General features: G+C 43.6%; 2 protein-coding genes across 2 annotated transcripts; both read right to left on the bottom strand.

Moving 5' to 3' along the window:
- Positions 1–5066: 5066 nt before the first annotated feature.
- Positions 5067–5576, bottom strand: LOC121797022 (uncharacterized mitochondrial protein AtMg00810-like). The gene has a single exon (XM_042195763.1). The coding sequence runs from the start codon at positions 5574–5576 to the stop codon at positions 5067–5069; it is 510 nt and encodes a 169-aa protein (XP_042051697.1).
- A 7502-nt stretch (positions 5577–13078) lies between these two features.
- On the bottom strand, positions 13079–16272 carry LOC121797457 (50S ribosomal protein L3-2, mitochondrial-like). The gene is made up of 5 exons (XM_042196219.1): positions 15850–16272; positions 15041–15250; positions 14572–14676; positions 13580–13693; positions 13079–13467 (listed from the first exon to the last, which is right to left on the bottom strand). Exons 1-5 carry the CDS (start codon positions 16171–16173, stop codon positions 13294–13296), a joined length of 927 nt encoding a protein of 308 aa, XP_042052153.1. The 5' UTR covers positions 16174–16272; the 3' UTR covers positions 13079–13293.
- Between the last annotated feature and the right edge of the window lie 1973 nt (positions 16273–18245).

Genomic DNA, 18245 nt, shown 5'->3' with positions numbered 1-18245 from the left:
ATAATAATAATAATAGTAAAATTAAACTATACTCCATTAAATAATTAAATATATAAGAATCCTGAAATTGAGAATACGAATACCTACTAAAAGTTAGGATTCAGAATCCTGAAATGTTGTACTACATTTCTTATTTTCAGGATTCTGATTACTTTCATAGTATGCTTAAAAATCTAAACAAACACAGAAATTTAAAATTTAAGGAATCAGATTACTTTTCCAACAAAATCCTGACAACCAACCATGGTCGTAAAGTTTTCATTTGATACACATGACAGGAAGCACCCGCACCATCAACAAAGGATAACCCCTCTGAAAACTCAGCGAATCGGGTATGCACGTTTGAAATGAAAATAAAGCGCAGATTGGTCAAGCAGACATTGACCAAATTGACACAGTACATACTTCAAACTGACATGCAATGACTCGTAGACTGATCAAGCAACAACAATCTAACTGGTCATGGTGACTCTCTAGAATCTATCCACGTGCCGTCGGGCGCGCAAACCGAAGCTGATTTCAAAACCTTAACCCACAATACTATTAGCTAGTAAAGAGAAGGTAATGATCGAATCCCACGAGGATGAAGGTGCAAGCACATGTATGATTGAATTCAATCATACATAGACTATAGTAAAGTGTATTTGAGACTTTGTGAAGTTTGGTTTTATAACCAAGATCATGACGAGAGGCAGACTATATAGTGATAAATTAAAACGAATTTAGTTAAAAGTAAATTACTAGTAATATTGAATTTTATATTACTATTATTTAATTATATAGATTAAATTTAAGATAATTTTAGTAGGGTCTGGTAAATAAGATTAAAACAATACTTATCTCATTTTATTAGTAAAAACTAAAAATAAGTAAAATTGATTAATTTTATTTTACGATGATTTATTAAATCATGAATAAATCAAATAATATTAAAATTGATTAATCATGTGTCCGCCCGACTTTGAGAATTTGCACGCAAGATTAATAAGCATGGTCTGAATTTGGTCAATTCGTACCATGCAAATCAAATTTGGTGTGTGCACGGTCATGACATTGCACACACACCGTTGGTACGTATGATATGAATAGCATCAATTATACTAACCATATTACACTATGTGCGTGCACAACCTTGGAGTGCATATGCAGAGTTTATGTTATGTATTGTACATTATTTGATACTATGCGTACCAAAATTGTGTGCGAATACGGTGATATGTGTGGTGTGAATTCAACCGATCCATCAACTTGTGTTTTTTTTAACTTAATTCTCGTTGATTCCATGATTGTTGGAATTTTTTTTAGATTGGTACTTCAAAATTTGAACCCATAAAACAAAAAAGTTTGTCTTGACAATAGTACAAAAATTACGGAGAAAAATACATAATAAATGTATTCAATTTTCGTGTACATTTCTTTAAAGAAAATTACATTTTATCTACAAATAAAAAATCAGAAAATTACAAATAAGTTATATGAATATAAATAGCATATGGGCTCTAAAAACTTGTTAATGACATTATCTCATACTTAATCTTCCTCCGTCCGCGAATAGGAGTTCTATTTTAGTCCGTCTGCGAATAGGAGTCATGGTTCACTTTTACCATAAATGATAATAGGATTCCACATTCCACTATATAATTCATTTCACTCACATTTCATTTAAAACTAATATATACAAATGAAACATATATTCCACTAACTGTTTTCAACCAAGAAATGAGATTCCTAATGGTGGACGGAGGGAGTACTTATTTGTTTCCTTATATATAGGGCACTTAGGCCATTAGCAATGGGGCGGCCTAAGGCGCACCCTATAGCGCGCCACGTTATCAGTTTTATCCTCCTACCCCCACCTGCAATGTGGCGCCTTAAGGCGCGTCCTATATGTTATACTATTGTTTTGTTAATTAATTTAAATGTTTTCAAATATGTAAAGCAAACTAAATTAAAAAACACAACGATTAACTAAAACCCGGCGAAGATTGAATTCATTAAACAAAAGTTACACGATTCGAGTTGGCTAATCTACGCAATTCCCAACCTCCGGCGCAGCTCATCGATCAACCCCCGGAGATATTCGGCTTCAGCGGGGTCCGTGCACTTCTTGAACATTTTGTGCGTCTGCAACAACGTCTTCGCCATCGAGGCTGTTGCCAACTGCTCGTACGCGGCGGCCGTCGGGTTCGGGGTCGGGACCGGGATCGGCAATGGGGCGGCGGCGGTCGAGGATGATGTCGCCGCCGCCTTCCCCTTGGCCTTCGCAGCCTTGACGCCTATGGGACGCAGGGAGGACATCGGTGTGCCAGAACTCTCAATGTCCTTGTACGTCAGGTTGAGGTCCACCGGACGAGTTCCTCTTTCGCTGCTCGTGTAACCACCAGCTTCGGTGGTCTTCGTCCTCTTTGTCGCCCCGGTATGCAGAATCCCGCCTTGGAACTTCTGCTTGTCCCTCAAGAGCGCCCAGATGGCCTCGTGCTTGAACTCACTGTACAGGGACCGGAACGACATCAGTGCTTTGGAGCGCACGTCGCTCAAGCTCTCGCCGCTCCCCTGCGCCCTCGCGCACTTCTCGTACTCCGACGAGAACAGGTTGATTTTCTTCTTCACCTGGTCACAGTGCTTGCGGAGCTGCTCCCGTTGGCGCTTGTACGCGCTGGGCGATGCGCTCCCAGTACGCCACATGCTTCTGGTTGTTCGCGAATATCGGGTCCTCCGATATATCCACCCAACACCTCGCCAATACGAGGGTTTCATCCGGCTGGTAGTTCGTACGGCCGGGGGCGTACTCTTCACAAGTTCCCGGAGGTGGCAACTTGTACGCGCGTTGCCAGTTCCGCTTCTTTTTGGCGGGGCCGGAAACAGCGGCGGCGGTCTCGGCGGTGGGAGGGCGCGACGGGTCGGTTTGGAGACGGCTCCATGTCATCCAAACCGTACGATTCCGTGCTGAATTCGGGATCGTACTACGTGTTGGCGTCGAATGGTCGATAATCGTCGGGTTTTGTACCCGGCCAACGCGCCTCCCCAAACATCGGACTCTTGGGACTTGAATCCATTTCGTAGTAATAATAAAAATGTGAGTTTCGAGAGTGAAATCGTGAAATGAAACGTTACAAATGAAGGTGGGGGTAGGTGTATTTATACAAAAAAACAAAAACGCGTGCCATCGTCCGCCGAGCCCACAATGGCGCGGACGATAGTGCGGATGATAGGCCATCGTCCGCGATGTAGGACGCACCCTATGCATCGGCTACGGACGTAGGGCGCGGACGATGGCGGCCACCCACAATGTGGGCATCGTCCGCGCCCGAGGACGATGGACGCCATCGGGCGCCCCATTGCGGGTGGCCTTAGGCTTAAAAAATTTGTAGATATATTGGAGTCGACAGTTATGGGTCCGCGACTATGATGTTGACTGTTGAAGAACAAAATAAGCTTGAGAGGGAAATTGGAAATAAAAGTAGGGTATATTATACTGAAAGCGAGTATTAGGATCAAAGTTTTATCAGATTCTGAGGGTTGAAAGTTGGCTATATATATAATTCAAATTTTGGTATGTGATATTCTAGAAAATAAGACAAAAACTGAACCAAACAAAACACAGATTTACAAAGTACAATCCAATTGTCTAGTTAGACTAATAGTAGTTATATTCAATAATATTCATATATTATTGCAGATTCATATTATGGTGGTAGTAGACCATCATTTCATTCTATAACATCAATGTAATTCCAATGTGGTTGAATATATAGATTGCAATTGCAAGTACTACGAAAAAATACTCATCCCTATCTTAATTCATACTACTACTACTATAGTACAAAGAAATATGATCAAGGCTTGCACACATCAAAACCATGCATGCATCTTGCACCAGTCCAAGCTTGAATCTTTCAAGAAAATGGGCATCGGTTGACTTATTTGGATCGTGGTAACAATATTTTCTGAATAAATTTTAGGGGGATATCTACTAAAATTAGCCCCCTTAATGTAAAATTTATCTATTGCCATGTTTAAATTAATTAGTAGTAGTACTAAATTAAGAATGTACGTAGGTACTAGAATTACACACCTCCTCATTTTAACTATCCGCAGCGCCACTAATAATTTGCAATCATATACATCTTTATATAGAGATTTTGAAGGATCAATAACACGAGTAATTAGTAAAATACAATTATCTCTTACTTAAAACAATATTCCAACATGAATTGGCGCAAGTTGATAATCATATGCGCGGTTGCAGCCTTCCACCTCGCCGCAGCTGCCGAAGGCGAAGGCGGCAACATCGACGTGGGCGCAGCGCTGCAGTCGCTGGGGACAGTCCCGGTGGAGAAAATCTGCTCGTTCACGAGCAACGCCGAGTCCTGCAGCGCGGCCCTGACCCCGGTGGCGAGCAACAAATCCGCGGGGCTGGCGGACTACCTGCTGGCGGCGATCAAGGTGGCGAAGCAGGAGGTAGATCTTGAATGGTGTATTAGGCATAATTTGGGAATAGAGAAATAATGAGAGGAATTATAGAATCGATAATTTGATGATATCTTATTACTGCAGAACTATCCCTTTATATAGGGTTGATACATGTGTAATTATGGTATAATATCAATCAAATATCAATCATCCTATTTTATTCTTGGAGTATAATTGTGGAGCATAATTGGAATTATTCTTTGGTATCTTTTCCTTTCTTAACACGCCCCCTCAAGTTGAGTGGTGGGATCTCCAAAGCTCAACTTGCCAAGTACGTTCATGAGGCTTCTTGAATTGACTACTTTGGTGAGGATATCGGCTAACTGTTCTTCGGACCGGACAAATGGTAGCTCCACAACTCCACTTTCCAACTTCTCCTTGATGAAGTGTCTGTCGACTTCAACATGTTTTGTTCTATCATGCTGGACCGGGTTCTCGGATGTACAGATTGCTGCCTTGTTGTCACAGTATAGTTGACTCTTGTCTTGTGTGAACCTGATTTCATCCATCAGCCTTCTAAGCCATAAAATCTCCATTAATCCACTTCTTATCCCTCGAAATTCAGCTTCAGCGCTTGATAATGCCATCACCTTTTATTTCTTACTCCTCCATGTTACCAGATTATATTCGACAAACGTGAAGTATCCGGCTGTTGATTTTCGATCGACTGGATTACTTGCCCAATCAGCATCGGTGAACCCATAAATTCCTAGTTGTTCATTCTTTCTGAACATTATCCCATGTACGGCCATTTCTTTGAGATACCACATGATCCTCAATGCAGCTTCATAGTGATCTTTTTGTGGTCGATGCATGAATTGACTTACTATTCCTACTGCATAAGCAATGTCTGGTCTAGTGAGAGAGAGATAGATGAGCTTCCCCACTAGGCGTTGGTACTTGCCTTGATCTGCTAACTCATCTCCATCAGAGATCTGCAGCCCGTGGTTCACTAGAATTGGTGTATCGGCGGGTTTGCAATCAATCAAACCCGTCTCTGCCAGAATGTCCAAGGTATACTTCTTCTGTCTCAAGAAGATTCCTCCCTCAGAGCGCAACACTTCTATTCCCAAGAAATATTTAAGGTTCCCTAAGTCTTTCATCTCGAACTCCTAGAATAAGCTCCCTTTTAGCCTCTCTATTTCGTCTGTATCGTCTCCAGTGATGATCATATCATCTACATAGATGATCAGGCATGTGATTTTGTCGTCTCTCTTTTTCAAGAATAGAGTATGATCCGAGTTACTTTGTCGGAATCCATACTTGGTCATGGCTTCTTTGAACCTCCCAAACCAAACCCACGGTGACTGTTTGAGTCCATAGAGAGTCTTCTTCAGTCGACACCCTTCTCCCTTTTCAAATCCCTCGGAGAATCACGGGGGAGCTTCCATGTGTACTTCTCTTTTCAGTTCCCCATGCATAAATGGGTTTGTTACATCAAATTGGTGAAGTGGCCAGTTCCTGTTTGTAGCAACTGAGAGTAATACTCGAATGGTGTTCATTTTCGCTACGGGTGAGAAAGTCTCATCGTAATCAACTCCGTAAGTCTGTGTGTAGCCTTTGGCAACTAGTCATGCTTTGTATCTCTCTATAGATCCATCTGGCCTTCGTTTGATGGTGAACACCCACTTGCATCCAACTGCCCTTTTTCCGTCTGGTATTTTGCATTTCTCCCATGTACCGTTTCTTTCAAAGGCTCCCATTTCTTTCAATATTGCCTCTCGCCAGTGTTTGTGTTTCCGAGCTTCTTCCACAGTACAAGGGATTTCCTCTTCTTCATACAAGGCGGCCTCGAATGCGTGCGCCATCTCGGAGAGGTGACCCTTGGCCAAGTTCACAACGGAGTACTTGGCTTTCCTGCCGATGATCTCAGGACTATATCTCTTCGGTGGGACTCCTCTATTAGGTCTCGGTGGTAGTTTATATCCTCCAAGTCCTTCATTAATCTGTTCTTCCAATAGCTCACAAACTTCTAATTCATTTTGTGAGTCCGAATCGGGCTCAATATCTGTCTCAGGGTCAGTCTCACCAAATATAGGCAAATGAATATTGTTATCAGGAGGACTTACATCAGATACTAGTAGGGGGGTCTTCTTGGATGGTGTCACTGTTTGGTGCGGGTTGTACTTCTTCAGAATCTTGTTCTGGGTGGCAGTGCTTTGGAAGGCCTGCTGGAGGGCCTGTGGCTGGTAACCGGCTTAGTGGGTCACTATGACTCTCCTCCCCTGACCACTAAGGTGATTGAAGAAATATTCCGTTTCAAGGAAGTCGCAGTTCATGGTAATGAGCATGTGATTGGTCTTTGGGTCAAAGCACCTATATCCCTTTTGTGAGTTCCCATAACCCACGAAGACACACTTTGTAGCACACAAAGAGAGTTTGGTTTGCTCATGTTTCGGAATATGGACAAAAACTGAGCATCCGAATACTCGAGGCTGGAGAGTCAACGGTAATGGTATGTGGGCTAGTGTCGAGAGGACTTGCAGGGGTGTTTGAAGATCAAGGGTCCTAGAGGTTAAGCGGTTTGTCAAATAGACAGACGCAGCGATAGCTTCGGGCCAGAAGTGTCTGGGGGTGTTAGATTCAATAAGCATGGCTCGAGAAATTTCTAGGAGAGTACGGTTCTTCCTTTCTGATACCCCATTTTGTTCCGGTGTGTATGTGCATGTAGTTTGATGGACACAGCAGATCCTGCAGAGACACTGTCTCTTCACTGTCTCAGACCAATCTCAAACCTTTTAGCTAAAACCCGGCAGATCCTGCAGAGACAAAAACATGTCAGACAACGACGAACCACCAAAACCAACGGAAACAGAGCAATTCACTCGAATGTTTGCCGAATTTATGCGTGCAAGTATCGCACAAAGTCAGAACCAAATAATACCCACCAAACCTCCAGAACCAACACCAGAAACCTACAGAATTAATTCTTCACCATTAGTTATTGCAGGGAAACTAAATGGTGACAATTACCCCCAGTGGTCTATCCTCATGAAAGCGGCAATGGGTGGGAGGGGGATGATGTCTCACATCACTGGAGTCCCACCCCCCGGCAAAGACCGACCAAGCTTTCGGAAAGTGGCAGCAGGCTGACCATTATGTATTCACATGGCTGACCTAGAATGTGGAACAGAGGCTAGTGAGTCGATTGACTCAATATCCGACGGCCAGAGACATTTGGGTTAGCATCGAAGTCACCTATGCCAGCGGGAGTGACAAAATCTAAGTATACAATCTGTATGCAAAAGCAATCACATTAAAACAAAAGGAGGAGCCACTGGAGGAAATATGGACCCAATTGAACGATTTATGGATCTCCATAGATCGGAGACATCCAAACCCGATGAAATATGCAGAAGATATCGACATATACAATACCGAGAAGCAAGAACAGGGATTGTTCCAATTACTTATAGCTCTAAATAGCAAGTATGAGAGCATCAAGAAGGAGATACTAAGAACAGAACCACTTCCCTCGGCTAAAGCGGCATAAGTCATCCTCCGACGAGAAGACGCCAGATCAAGCGTCCTCCAGACAGAGGACTCCGGCGCACAGGGAGTCGGGGCCGGTCTGGCCGTGACTCACCAATGGCAAAACCATCGGCCCCATCCTCAATGGAACGTCAGCGGAAAACGGATCGAAGAGGATAAATCGAAACTCATCTGCTCCCATTGTGGGAACAAAAAGCACACACGTGAATCCTGCTTCGAAATCCATGGCTACCCAGAGTGGTGGCAAGAGAGAAAGGCCAAACCACCACCGACATCGTTTAAAAATAGTGGCCAAGCAGCGGCGGCAGTAGGAAGAGGAGAATCGGTCGCCCCCATCGTGAGCAACAAGGGAGCCGCTAACAACCGAGGCGGCAACCCGGGGATGGAAGCTACAACGGCCGGAGTCGCAACAGTCGCCAAAGGAGAAGGCGGCGCCGCTTTGTCGGATAAGAGAGGTAATGAAATGGAAGCACCGAACTTGGGAGGTAATTTAGGGTTTGGAAATTTATTCCCAAACCCCCACACTTTCTCACTCCCTAATAAGGACCCCCCCTGACCCTGGAAAATTGCTAATTGGACCCCTAAAATTGCAAACCCACTCCATACTTCCGAAAAATCCCAAACCGGACACCACATAGCAGAAACTCACTAAAAATGCCCCTAGAGTGAGTAAAAAATTCAAAACAGCCCCAGTACTGTGTGAAAATCGGTTTCAGATACTTGAACATTTGCCTGCATCTTATGCCTTGTCCGTTACCTCTATTACATATGATATCCTGATATATCCAATATGCATAGGGCACCAAAAAGTCATATCCAAACTGCCAGTGGAGAATTTACATCTGTTGAAGGAGCGGGAACTGTCAGAATTTCATCTGCTCTGATATTATCTAATTGTTTATATGTTCCTTCTATGTCGCATAAACTGTTATCAATCAGCCATGTGACGAAAGAATTAAACTGTACTCTGCTGATGCAACCAAACTTCTGTCTATTGCAGGATATCAGGACAGGGAAAATTATTGGACGTGGCACTGAGCGGGACGAGCTGTATTATGTAGACGAAATAGCACAACAAGGAATCGCTTTGCTGACTCATGGGTCTACTGTTAGAGAAACATGGCTCTGATACCATCTTGAATGGTGTATTAGGCATAATTTGGGAATAGAGAAACAATGATAGGAATTATAAAATCGATAATCTGACAATATCTTATTACTGCAGAGACTATCCCTTTATATAGGGTTGATACATGTGTAATTATAGTATAATATCAATCAAATATCAATCTTCCTATTCTATTCTTGGAGTATAAATGGGGAGCATAATTGGAATTATTCTTTGGTAGCTTTTCCTTTAACAGTGGAGTTGGGGAAGACGCGGCCGGAGGAGATCGGGAAGGCGGCCACCAAGCCGCAGGAGAAGATGGCGGTGGACTACTGCACGGAGCTCCTCCAGTTCGCGGTGGAGGAGCTGCAGGACTCCATGGCGGCGGTCGGGGAGAGCACCGTCCACACCATCACCGAGAGGGAGGCCGAGCTCAAGAACTGGCTCAGCGCCGTCGTCTCCTACCACGAGACCTGCAAAGACGGCTTCGACACGCCCGAGCTCAAGGATGGGATTTCAAAGGGGCTGTTGAAGGCGACCAAGCTCACGGATAATGCGCTCTTGATTGTTGCGTCGATATCGAACATTACGAAGTCGTTGGAAGGGAAGTGTTTTCCCGAGGCCGCGAAGACGCTGCTGGACGTGTTCCCCTCGTGGATGAAGTCTGGGGACCAGAAGCTTCTCGCCATGGGAGGGGAGCCCGAGCCCAACACCGTGGTGGGTCAGGACGGGAGCGGACATTATAAGACCATTTAGGCAGCGCGCGACACGTATCCTAAAGGCGGCGTTAAGGGAAGGTAATATATACGCCAAATATCTCGAGTTCGAGTCTTTTAAATTTTCTATTTACTACCCCCCGTCCCACAATAAATGTCACATTTTGCCATTTCGGTCCGTGCCACAATAAGAGTCACATTCATTTTTACCATAGATGGTAAGTAGAACTCACATTCCACCGACTATTCTACTCACATTTTATTATAAAACTAATATATATATATATATATATATATATATATATATATATATATATATATATATATATAAGTGGGATCCATAATCCACTAACTTATTCAACCCACTTTTCTTTATATTTCTTAAAACCCGTGTCCACACTAAATATAACACTTAATGTGAGACGGAGGTAGTATTTATTAATAATATAATTAGAGCTCCGGTGAACGGGAGTAAGGCGGGGGCAGAGCTTCGACGAGAAGATTATGCAGAGAGGGAGAGAGCGTGTATGCAAGAATGCTTGAGTTTGTTGTGTGTTCAATCGTATGCAATGCATGGAGTGTCTGCCTATTTATAGTCCAAGTCCACCCATGGGGCATTGATGGAGTCAACCGCCATTATGTGTGCCATGATGGCTTGACTGTAACCGCCGGGGGTTACTGACTGGTGCACTAGCCATTGGGAGCTGAAGAGGCACGATGCATCTGGACACACTACACGACGGGATACAACATGGACCGTCAGGGTCCATCGGGGACCTTTTGTCTCCCGTTATGCGTCGGGGTCCAGCGGGGACATGACGTGGACCAGGACCACCATGAGTCGGGGTCCGTCGGAGATAGCGTGGAGTTTGAGGTGGTCTGAAAAGAACAAGCGGGGCTTGAACCACGCTCAACGACCAGCTCTAAAGAGCAGCCCAAAGACCACTCAAAGACCAATTGCCAAGATCCACGGCACACGGCGCCCGGTGCAAGGGGCACGGGTCACGGGCGGCGGTGCGCGCGTGTGGGCTCTGTCACCCATCTTATTCCACGATAATTATTACACATAATAATTCATCTTATTAAATACTTCATCAAAGAAGTTTATCATCCCCGATGTGGGATAATTAACACTCAGTTAATTAATCTCTTAGTTTTTCTCATAGCTCATTTTTAGCTTTATTGTGACCAACTTTAATATATTATTTCTCACTCACCGGGAATCGGATTTAAGAAAATGAATATACTACGGTCATCTACTCGGAACGTAGATCGACGCTATTGCATTTAATTTCACAAAATTAAATGTCTTGTAACATTTATTATTAGTCAAAGTCGTTTGACCAAGCACGATTCCAACACAGACGCATCGCCAGTTCTACCGCAACTGCATCGTCTCGGGCACGGTGGACTTCATCTTCGGGGATTCGGCCACCATCCTGCAGAATTGCCTTATCATAGTGAGGAAGCCGATGGACAAGCAGAAGAACACGGTGACTGCCCAAGGGAGGATCAAGAAGAACGAGCCGACGGGCATTGTGATCCAGAACTGTAAGATCGTCCCGGAGAAGAAGCTGGAGCCGGTCGGGATGCAGATCCCGACCTATCTAGGGAGGCTGTGGAAGGAGAACTCAATGACATTGGTAATGGAGTCTTGGTTGGCTGATTTCATTCAACCGGAAGGGTGGCTGCCGTGGGTTGGCACCTTCGCTCTTGACACATTATTTTAGCGGGAGTATAACAATCGTGGGCCAGGGAGCCCCATAGATAAGAGGGTGAACTGGAAGGGCTACGCCGTGATGACTAATAAGGATGAAGCTCAGAGGTACACCGTTGGACCCTTCCTACAAGGAGACCAGTGGCTGCCGGCAACCACCGTCCCCTTCTCCGTCGGCCTTGCTTACTAGATGTTCATTGCATATTCATAGCCAAAAGATGCAGAGGAAGATGAATAATGTCATCCCACATGTATTCAAATAATGCACTCTATTTATCTTTTTTCCATCAATAAATAAATGTAAACAATTTCAAGACTCTGACTAGAACTAATTCAAGATTCAAATCAGTCGGCGATTTCTGCATAGGAGTATTTCGATGCCTGGTTTCCTTCCTCGCACACACCGATTTACACGAGCACCGATATTGCACTTAGACTAGGTCATTGGCGGATGTCCTCTTTCCAGAGGGCTCCCGCCATGCATATTAGTTTTCTTGTTCCTTTTTTTATTGTTTGGTTTCTTTGGACGGAGAGGAACGGCTGCAAGCATGGCGGTCGTCCTTTTCTTCATTCACATATTATTTGGCAGGTCACTCATCATCTGCATGTGCTAGTTCTGGCCAGCAGGATCACCTCGACTCATTGAAGGGGATGCTCGTCGTCGGTTGATTTCATGCCTCTCTCCCCCAGACAGCGTGTTCTGCGGTCGCTCATGGTCCTATGGCATCCCCCTGATGCACCTTGGGTGAAGCTGAACACAGGCGGTGCCTTCTCTACATCGACACTAGCGGCGGGGGAGGGAGGATTGGTTCGTGGTTCTGATTGATGCCTTCTGCGGGCTTTTTGTGCTCCGATAGTTGCATCATCGAGCTTTGAAGCGGAGCTTTTGGCTCTGATTTGGGGTTTGGAGATGGCTATGGATCTTTCTACTCACATTTGGATAGAGCTGGACTCAGCGGCTCTGGTTAGGTTGTTGTCATCTAGACACTTTGGCTCCGCGGATTTTAGACACCATATGGCTTTGATCCGGAGCATGACAACTCAACAGCATGTTCGATTCTCACACATCTACAGAGAAGGAAACCGGGCTGCTGATTTTCTGGCAGGTAGGGGGGTCCAGACCCCTGTCCTTACATATTTTGATCCAATCTCTGCGCCTCGGTACCTGAAGGCGTTAGTTCAGATGGACCAGCTGGGATATCCTAACTTCCGTTTCCGACGTAGAGATGTGGGTTGATCTAGCTCTTCTGGTGGTTGGCTTTGGTCTTTTTTCGTTTCCCCCTTTAGTGTATTTAGTCATCTTTTTTCCACTTGATAGAATGGAGGATCCCAGCTTGTGGGACCTCTACTCTGCTTCTTCATGTTCTTGTTTAGATCTTAGTCACTTTTGGGCTAAGATCACGTTTTTGAAACACTACATTTTGATTTTATTTACGGGTTGGGGGTCTGCCTAACCCCCGCCCACAAAGGAAGGGCGTTTTTTATTTTAAAAAAAAAACATAAGGGAAAAGGCAGGCAATAACTTTTACATAAAAAAAAAATGGGGATTAAAACAGGAAACAAACTTCTTAATTTTGGCATAAACCTTGTGTATTTATTAGAGAAACATGAAAACAAGACAATCAAGGATTGAGTTCTAATCAGCTATCACACCCCTTGGATCTCCTATTTTAACCTCGTATCCTTAAACCAAATACAATTCATAAAACCACCATTTCAAAACAGCCCTTCTGATTGGCACTTGCTCTAATGCCTCAAACCGAATTAAAAAAAATAGCGTTCAGCACTCAATCTGCTGCCATGAAGGGGTCTATATCACCATGATCAGCTACTATAGGTTCCAATTGTGACGGGTCCTCGTCTTCTGTTGCAAAATAAGTAGGAAATGGAAGCAAAGTGACGTCTGGCTTCTTGTACACAGCATCTTTTATGAAGACAAAATTTCCTGTTGCGCCTGGGACCTGAAAAGTAGGACATTTATTCAAGATAGTCTGAAAGGAAAAGATGAAAATAGCGTAACAAGCTAACTTATCTGCTGCTTCGAACATTGGACGACGGAAAAGAAAGCAGTACCTGGCCTCTCACCCACACCAGGTTCCTTGCCGGGTCAATTTTGTAAACCCAAACATTTTTAACTGTTCTCTGTTCAACACCCATGTGCCCAGGCATCTTCTTTCCCTTGAAAACCTGTTAGCAAAGATATAATAGCAAACTTACAATATGCAAAAACCAACATATCCATCTGTTGATTTTACATGGATAGTCATTAAAAAGGCTTACACAAACAGAGCAATGTGAAAGTCTAAAACCGTATCTATAGATTCTCAAAGCCTAAGATGCATAATCTCCTTACTGTAATGGATACTCAACTTTTACAATCGGGCTATGCCAATAAAACATGATATATAGGCACTAATATCGTATATACTAGTAATATATACCTCTCTTTGGCCACCTCTTTATTAAAGTCAGACCTAAGTTTGCTGGTCGCCACATATATACGTATACTTCCAGCAATACATATGCAAATAGATCAGTGCGTAAAAAATACAATCAACAAGAAAAATGTTGCAAACGGCTCGCAAGTGATCAACTAGTGCATCAACGTTACCAAAAGATCAGCTTGAACCTTTTAAAACATGTATAAAGGAACTCCAAACATGCCAAATTACTGAGTGAAAGTCTGCAACTATGAACTATAACCAGTTCTCCAATTCCCACCAACCTAAGGCATTAGCAAATCCTCAACAATCTCTTTCCATTTTTTCTAAACATCTCTGTATATTGCACGTTTACCAAGGATAGTTATCAATTTCAAATCCATTAAAGTCAGTTTTCGACGTTCTTACAGTTCGGTAATAGTATCTCAAATGTATGATGCAACAAAGCATCCCAGTGAATTGTAGTGATTTTGATCCAATGATAGAAAGAGTAAGATGACCCAAATACAATCTAAAAGTTCAGTATAATAAGTAATGAAAGGGATTAAGGAGCAGCAGTATGCTGCTAAAATGTGACATTTCACAAGGCTACAAGCGTAACATTTCATAACTGACAATCCATACCTTTCCTGGCGCATCCCTTTGACCAGTAGAGCCAATACTCCGATGTGACAATGATGCACCATGTGATGCAGGCATACCTTTAAATCCCCACCTTTTCATACCACCCTATAGACAGAATAATTTAGTGTTGTTCAGGCCATGGAGAAAGGTTATTTTTCAAAAGACTGACATGCATTTCTCAACATACTCTACTTAAGCAAACTAGGAGAAAGACGAGGAAAAAACTGAACTTCAAGACAGATTCCAGTACATGAGAAGTATTTAAGTAATCTTTCTTTTCAGTAGAGATGCTACAAGTTAATTAGTTTATACAGATAGTTGAGCACATTACATAAGTCTACTGTCAACCATTAGATCACCTCTTAAGTTTCTAATAATATTCTATCAATCAAATGAAACAAACTGCAGAGAGGAAGTACTATGAATGAAGCAGATAGCGGTTATAGATATAAAAAGAATTCACTGTCACCTGAAACCCCTTCCCTTTTGTAATTCCGGTTACATCAACATATTGCCCCGGAACAAAATGGCGGACATCTAGTGTTGTTCCGACAGGAAGAAGAGCATCCTCAGTCACTGGAAACTCCCTGAGCTTCCTTTTCATGGGCACACCTTGAGCTCTGAAATGACCTACTTCAGGCTTTCTCAAATGTTTCTCCTTTTTTTGTCCACATCCAATCTAGCTACCACCATACAACTAAATGTTAAACCCATTGAGGAGTTGAAATCAAATAAGAATAAAAAAACTTTCCAAGAGACTACAAAATAAATTAAACAAATTCCGAATGATCATATCTGCACATTCCACATCATAAGAGTTCCCACACACTAAGCGAGGATCGAGCCCCTAAAGAGAAGTTCCAAACATCAATTTTATCAACTTAGCACTCACTCAGGAATTGGAAATGCAAAACCACTCGGCTGATGTTCAAAATAGAAATAATTTAAAGGCCAACATTTGTTCTTGTGTACCAACCATCAATAGGAAGACTTGATTTTTCTCTTCATTTAAACAGACAATCAGTTAAATTAAACCATTTATTGAACTCAGCACCTCATGATCTACAATTTTCCCTAAACAGAAGTTCCAACCCTCAATTTGACCATATTAAGCACCGCAAGAAAACAAACTATTCAAGCTGATGTTCAAGACCGAAATAGTGTAAACCCTAAATCTTATGCCCTAAGGCCGAGAAACAACTAGTTGAAGGAAATTATTGTGTTGAACAAGGAAGGTATGGCAACAAAGAAAAGGGAAATGCTAGTGCAAAAATGAACCTGAAGCGCACAAAACCCTTCGGTTTCGGGGAGTTTGACTTGGGAGACGATGTTATCATCCATCCAGAGAATGGTAATAGGAACCCTGGCGCCCCACTTGTCCCAGAGCGCCGTCATTCCACATTTAACGGCGATGGTGCCAGTTCGCCTGGAATCGGGAGTCATGACGCAGGGTTTGGGTTCGATGATTCGGGATGTGGTGGTTTCGAATTCTGGCTCGGCGGTGAAACTCCGCAGCTGGGCAAATGATAGGGATCTAAGAGAGGGGCCGGCGGAGAGGAGGTGCCTGACACGAGAAACGAGGCCTCTCGACGCGGCCGCCATTGTCGATTGGATTGATTGATTTGTTATTGTGGAGGTTGGGGATTCTGGGGTTTAAGCTCCGCCGGTGTCATGAGAGAGAGAGAATCGGGATTCATTTTCACTGACACGGTGGAGGGTTTTAGAGCATCCGCAATACGTCTCGCGGGCGTCTCGGTCTCGTCTCTAGGTTTTAGAGCATCCGCAACGCGTCTCGCGGGCGTCTCGGAGAGAAGAGACGGCCGCGAGATAGCGTTGCAGCCTTCCGTCCCGGTCTCGTCTCGAGGAGCGTCTTGTCTCTGAGAGACGAGACGGGCGCTAGGTGTGACGCCCACTCGCCGGCCCACGAGTGGGCATCGTCACAATAAAGCAATAAATATTTTTTTAAAAGAAAATCGATTTTAATAAAATAAAAATAAAAAAACGGTAATATTACCGTTGAACGGTAAAAAAAATATTATTTATTTTTTCTTTTTTTACTCTGTAAATACTACTATTTCATCCTCATTATACACACAAACACACATCTATTATTCTCAAATCATCTCCATTTGCTCTCTAATTTTCATCACAAAATGTCCGGCGACGGAAACTCTGGCGGCTCCGGTGGCTTTGACCTAAACGCGTTTGGCGACTGGGGGCATGTACAATGTCTTTGGTGGTTCCGGTTTTCGTCGACGCCGGGCACCCAAGGCTCGTCGACGCCGGCGGCGTGCCAACCAACCCATTTTGATGTGGATGCATACGCTCGTCCCTCCGCCCCAAGGTATTTGCAGGGATTATCCCAAATTAGGGAGGATTATCCGGATGAACCCAATCCCGAAGGAGGACGAGGCGGTGGAAGCTCCAAGGATCGCGCATTCGACGCCGTGGAGGAGGAGGATGAGGCGGCCGAGGAGGAGGAGGATATAGTTTTTATAATTTCTATAAAATTGTATTTTAAATTATGTCTTTTTTTATTTATTTTTCCACGAATTTAATTATGTATTTTTTTAGGATTTTAAATTGTAATTTTATTTTATTTAATGAAGTGTGTTTTTATTAATTGAATTTGTTGGAAATAAAAATAAAAAATGAAATTGACTGAATAGTTAAAGGATGAGATGGTTAAGAGACGGAGGGTTGCAGGTGATGTCTCTTAGTTAAGAGATGGAGTGAAAAGTACAGTTGGGCCCATGAATAGTTAAGAGATGAGACGGTTAAGAGACGGATAAGAGACAGCGTTGCGGATGGCCTTGGTGCTCACGGGTTATATTCCTCTACTTCGCCCACTATCATTCTATTCGTGAAATCGACTCTTTATTTATTTACTCCATCTTTTTACCAACTAGTGTCAACACCCGAGACAAATGATTTTCAAATAATGAAAAAAAATTATGAAGTAAATAAATTAAAGAAAAAGGATAATAAAAATATAATTAGATTTATGATTAAGAATATGTGTTAATTACATTAAGTACTCATAAGCGTCCTAAGGGATGCCCTAAAGCTCGTCATATGCATCGCCACGTCAGCATTTTATCCTCCTACCCTTCCACCTGCAGTGGGACGCCCTATAAGCCGCCCCAAAAGGCCGCCCTTCCTCCTACCCTTTCACTATCGTCCGGTTGAGGTCCACCGGATATGCGCCGCTTTCGCTGCTTGTGTAAGCACCGACTTCGGTGGTCCTCATCCTCTTTGGTGCAGCCGATGGCAGAATCCCGCCCTGAAACTTCTGCTTGTCCTTCAAGAGCGCCCAGATGTTGAAATGCTTGAAGTCGCCGTACATTGACTGGTACGACAACAACGCTCTATCGCGCACATCGCTCAAGCTCTCGCCGCTTCCTTTCTCCCTCGAGCACTTCTCGTACTCCGCCGAAAACAGGTTGACTTGCTTCTTCACCTGATCCTAGTGCTTGCGGAGCTGCTCCATATGGCGCTTGTACGCGCTCGGCGACTTTGTCTCATTGTAGCGCTCGGCGATGCGCTCCTAGTACGCAACCTGCTTTTGGTTGTTCGCAAATACCGGGTCCTTCGAAATATCCACCCAACACCTCGCCAAGACGAGGGTTTCATCCGGTTGGTAGTTCGTCCTCCCGGGGGCATACTCTTCATTC

The sequence above is a fragment of the Salvia splendens genome, chromosome 3 (genome assembly GCF_004379255.2).
Source record: "Salvia splendens isolate huo1 chromosome 3, SspV2, whole genome shotgun sequence".
Lineage (NCBI taxonomy): Eukaryota > Viridiplantae > Streptophyta > Magnoliopsida > Lamiales > Lamiaceae > Salvia > Salvia splendens.
Note: the sequence above shows the minus strand (reverse complement) of the source record. Positions and strands in the feature narration are given on the sequence as shown.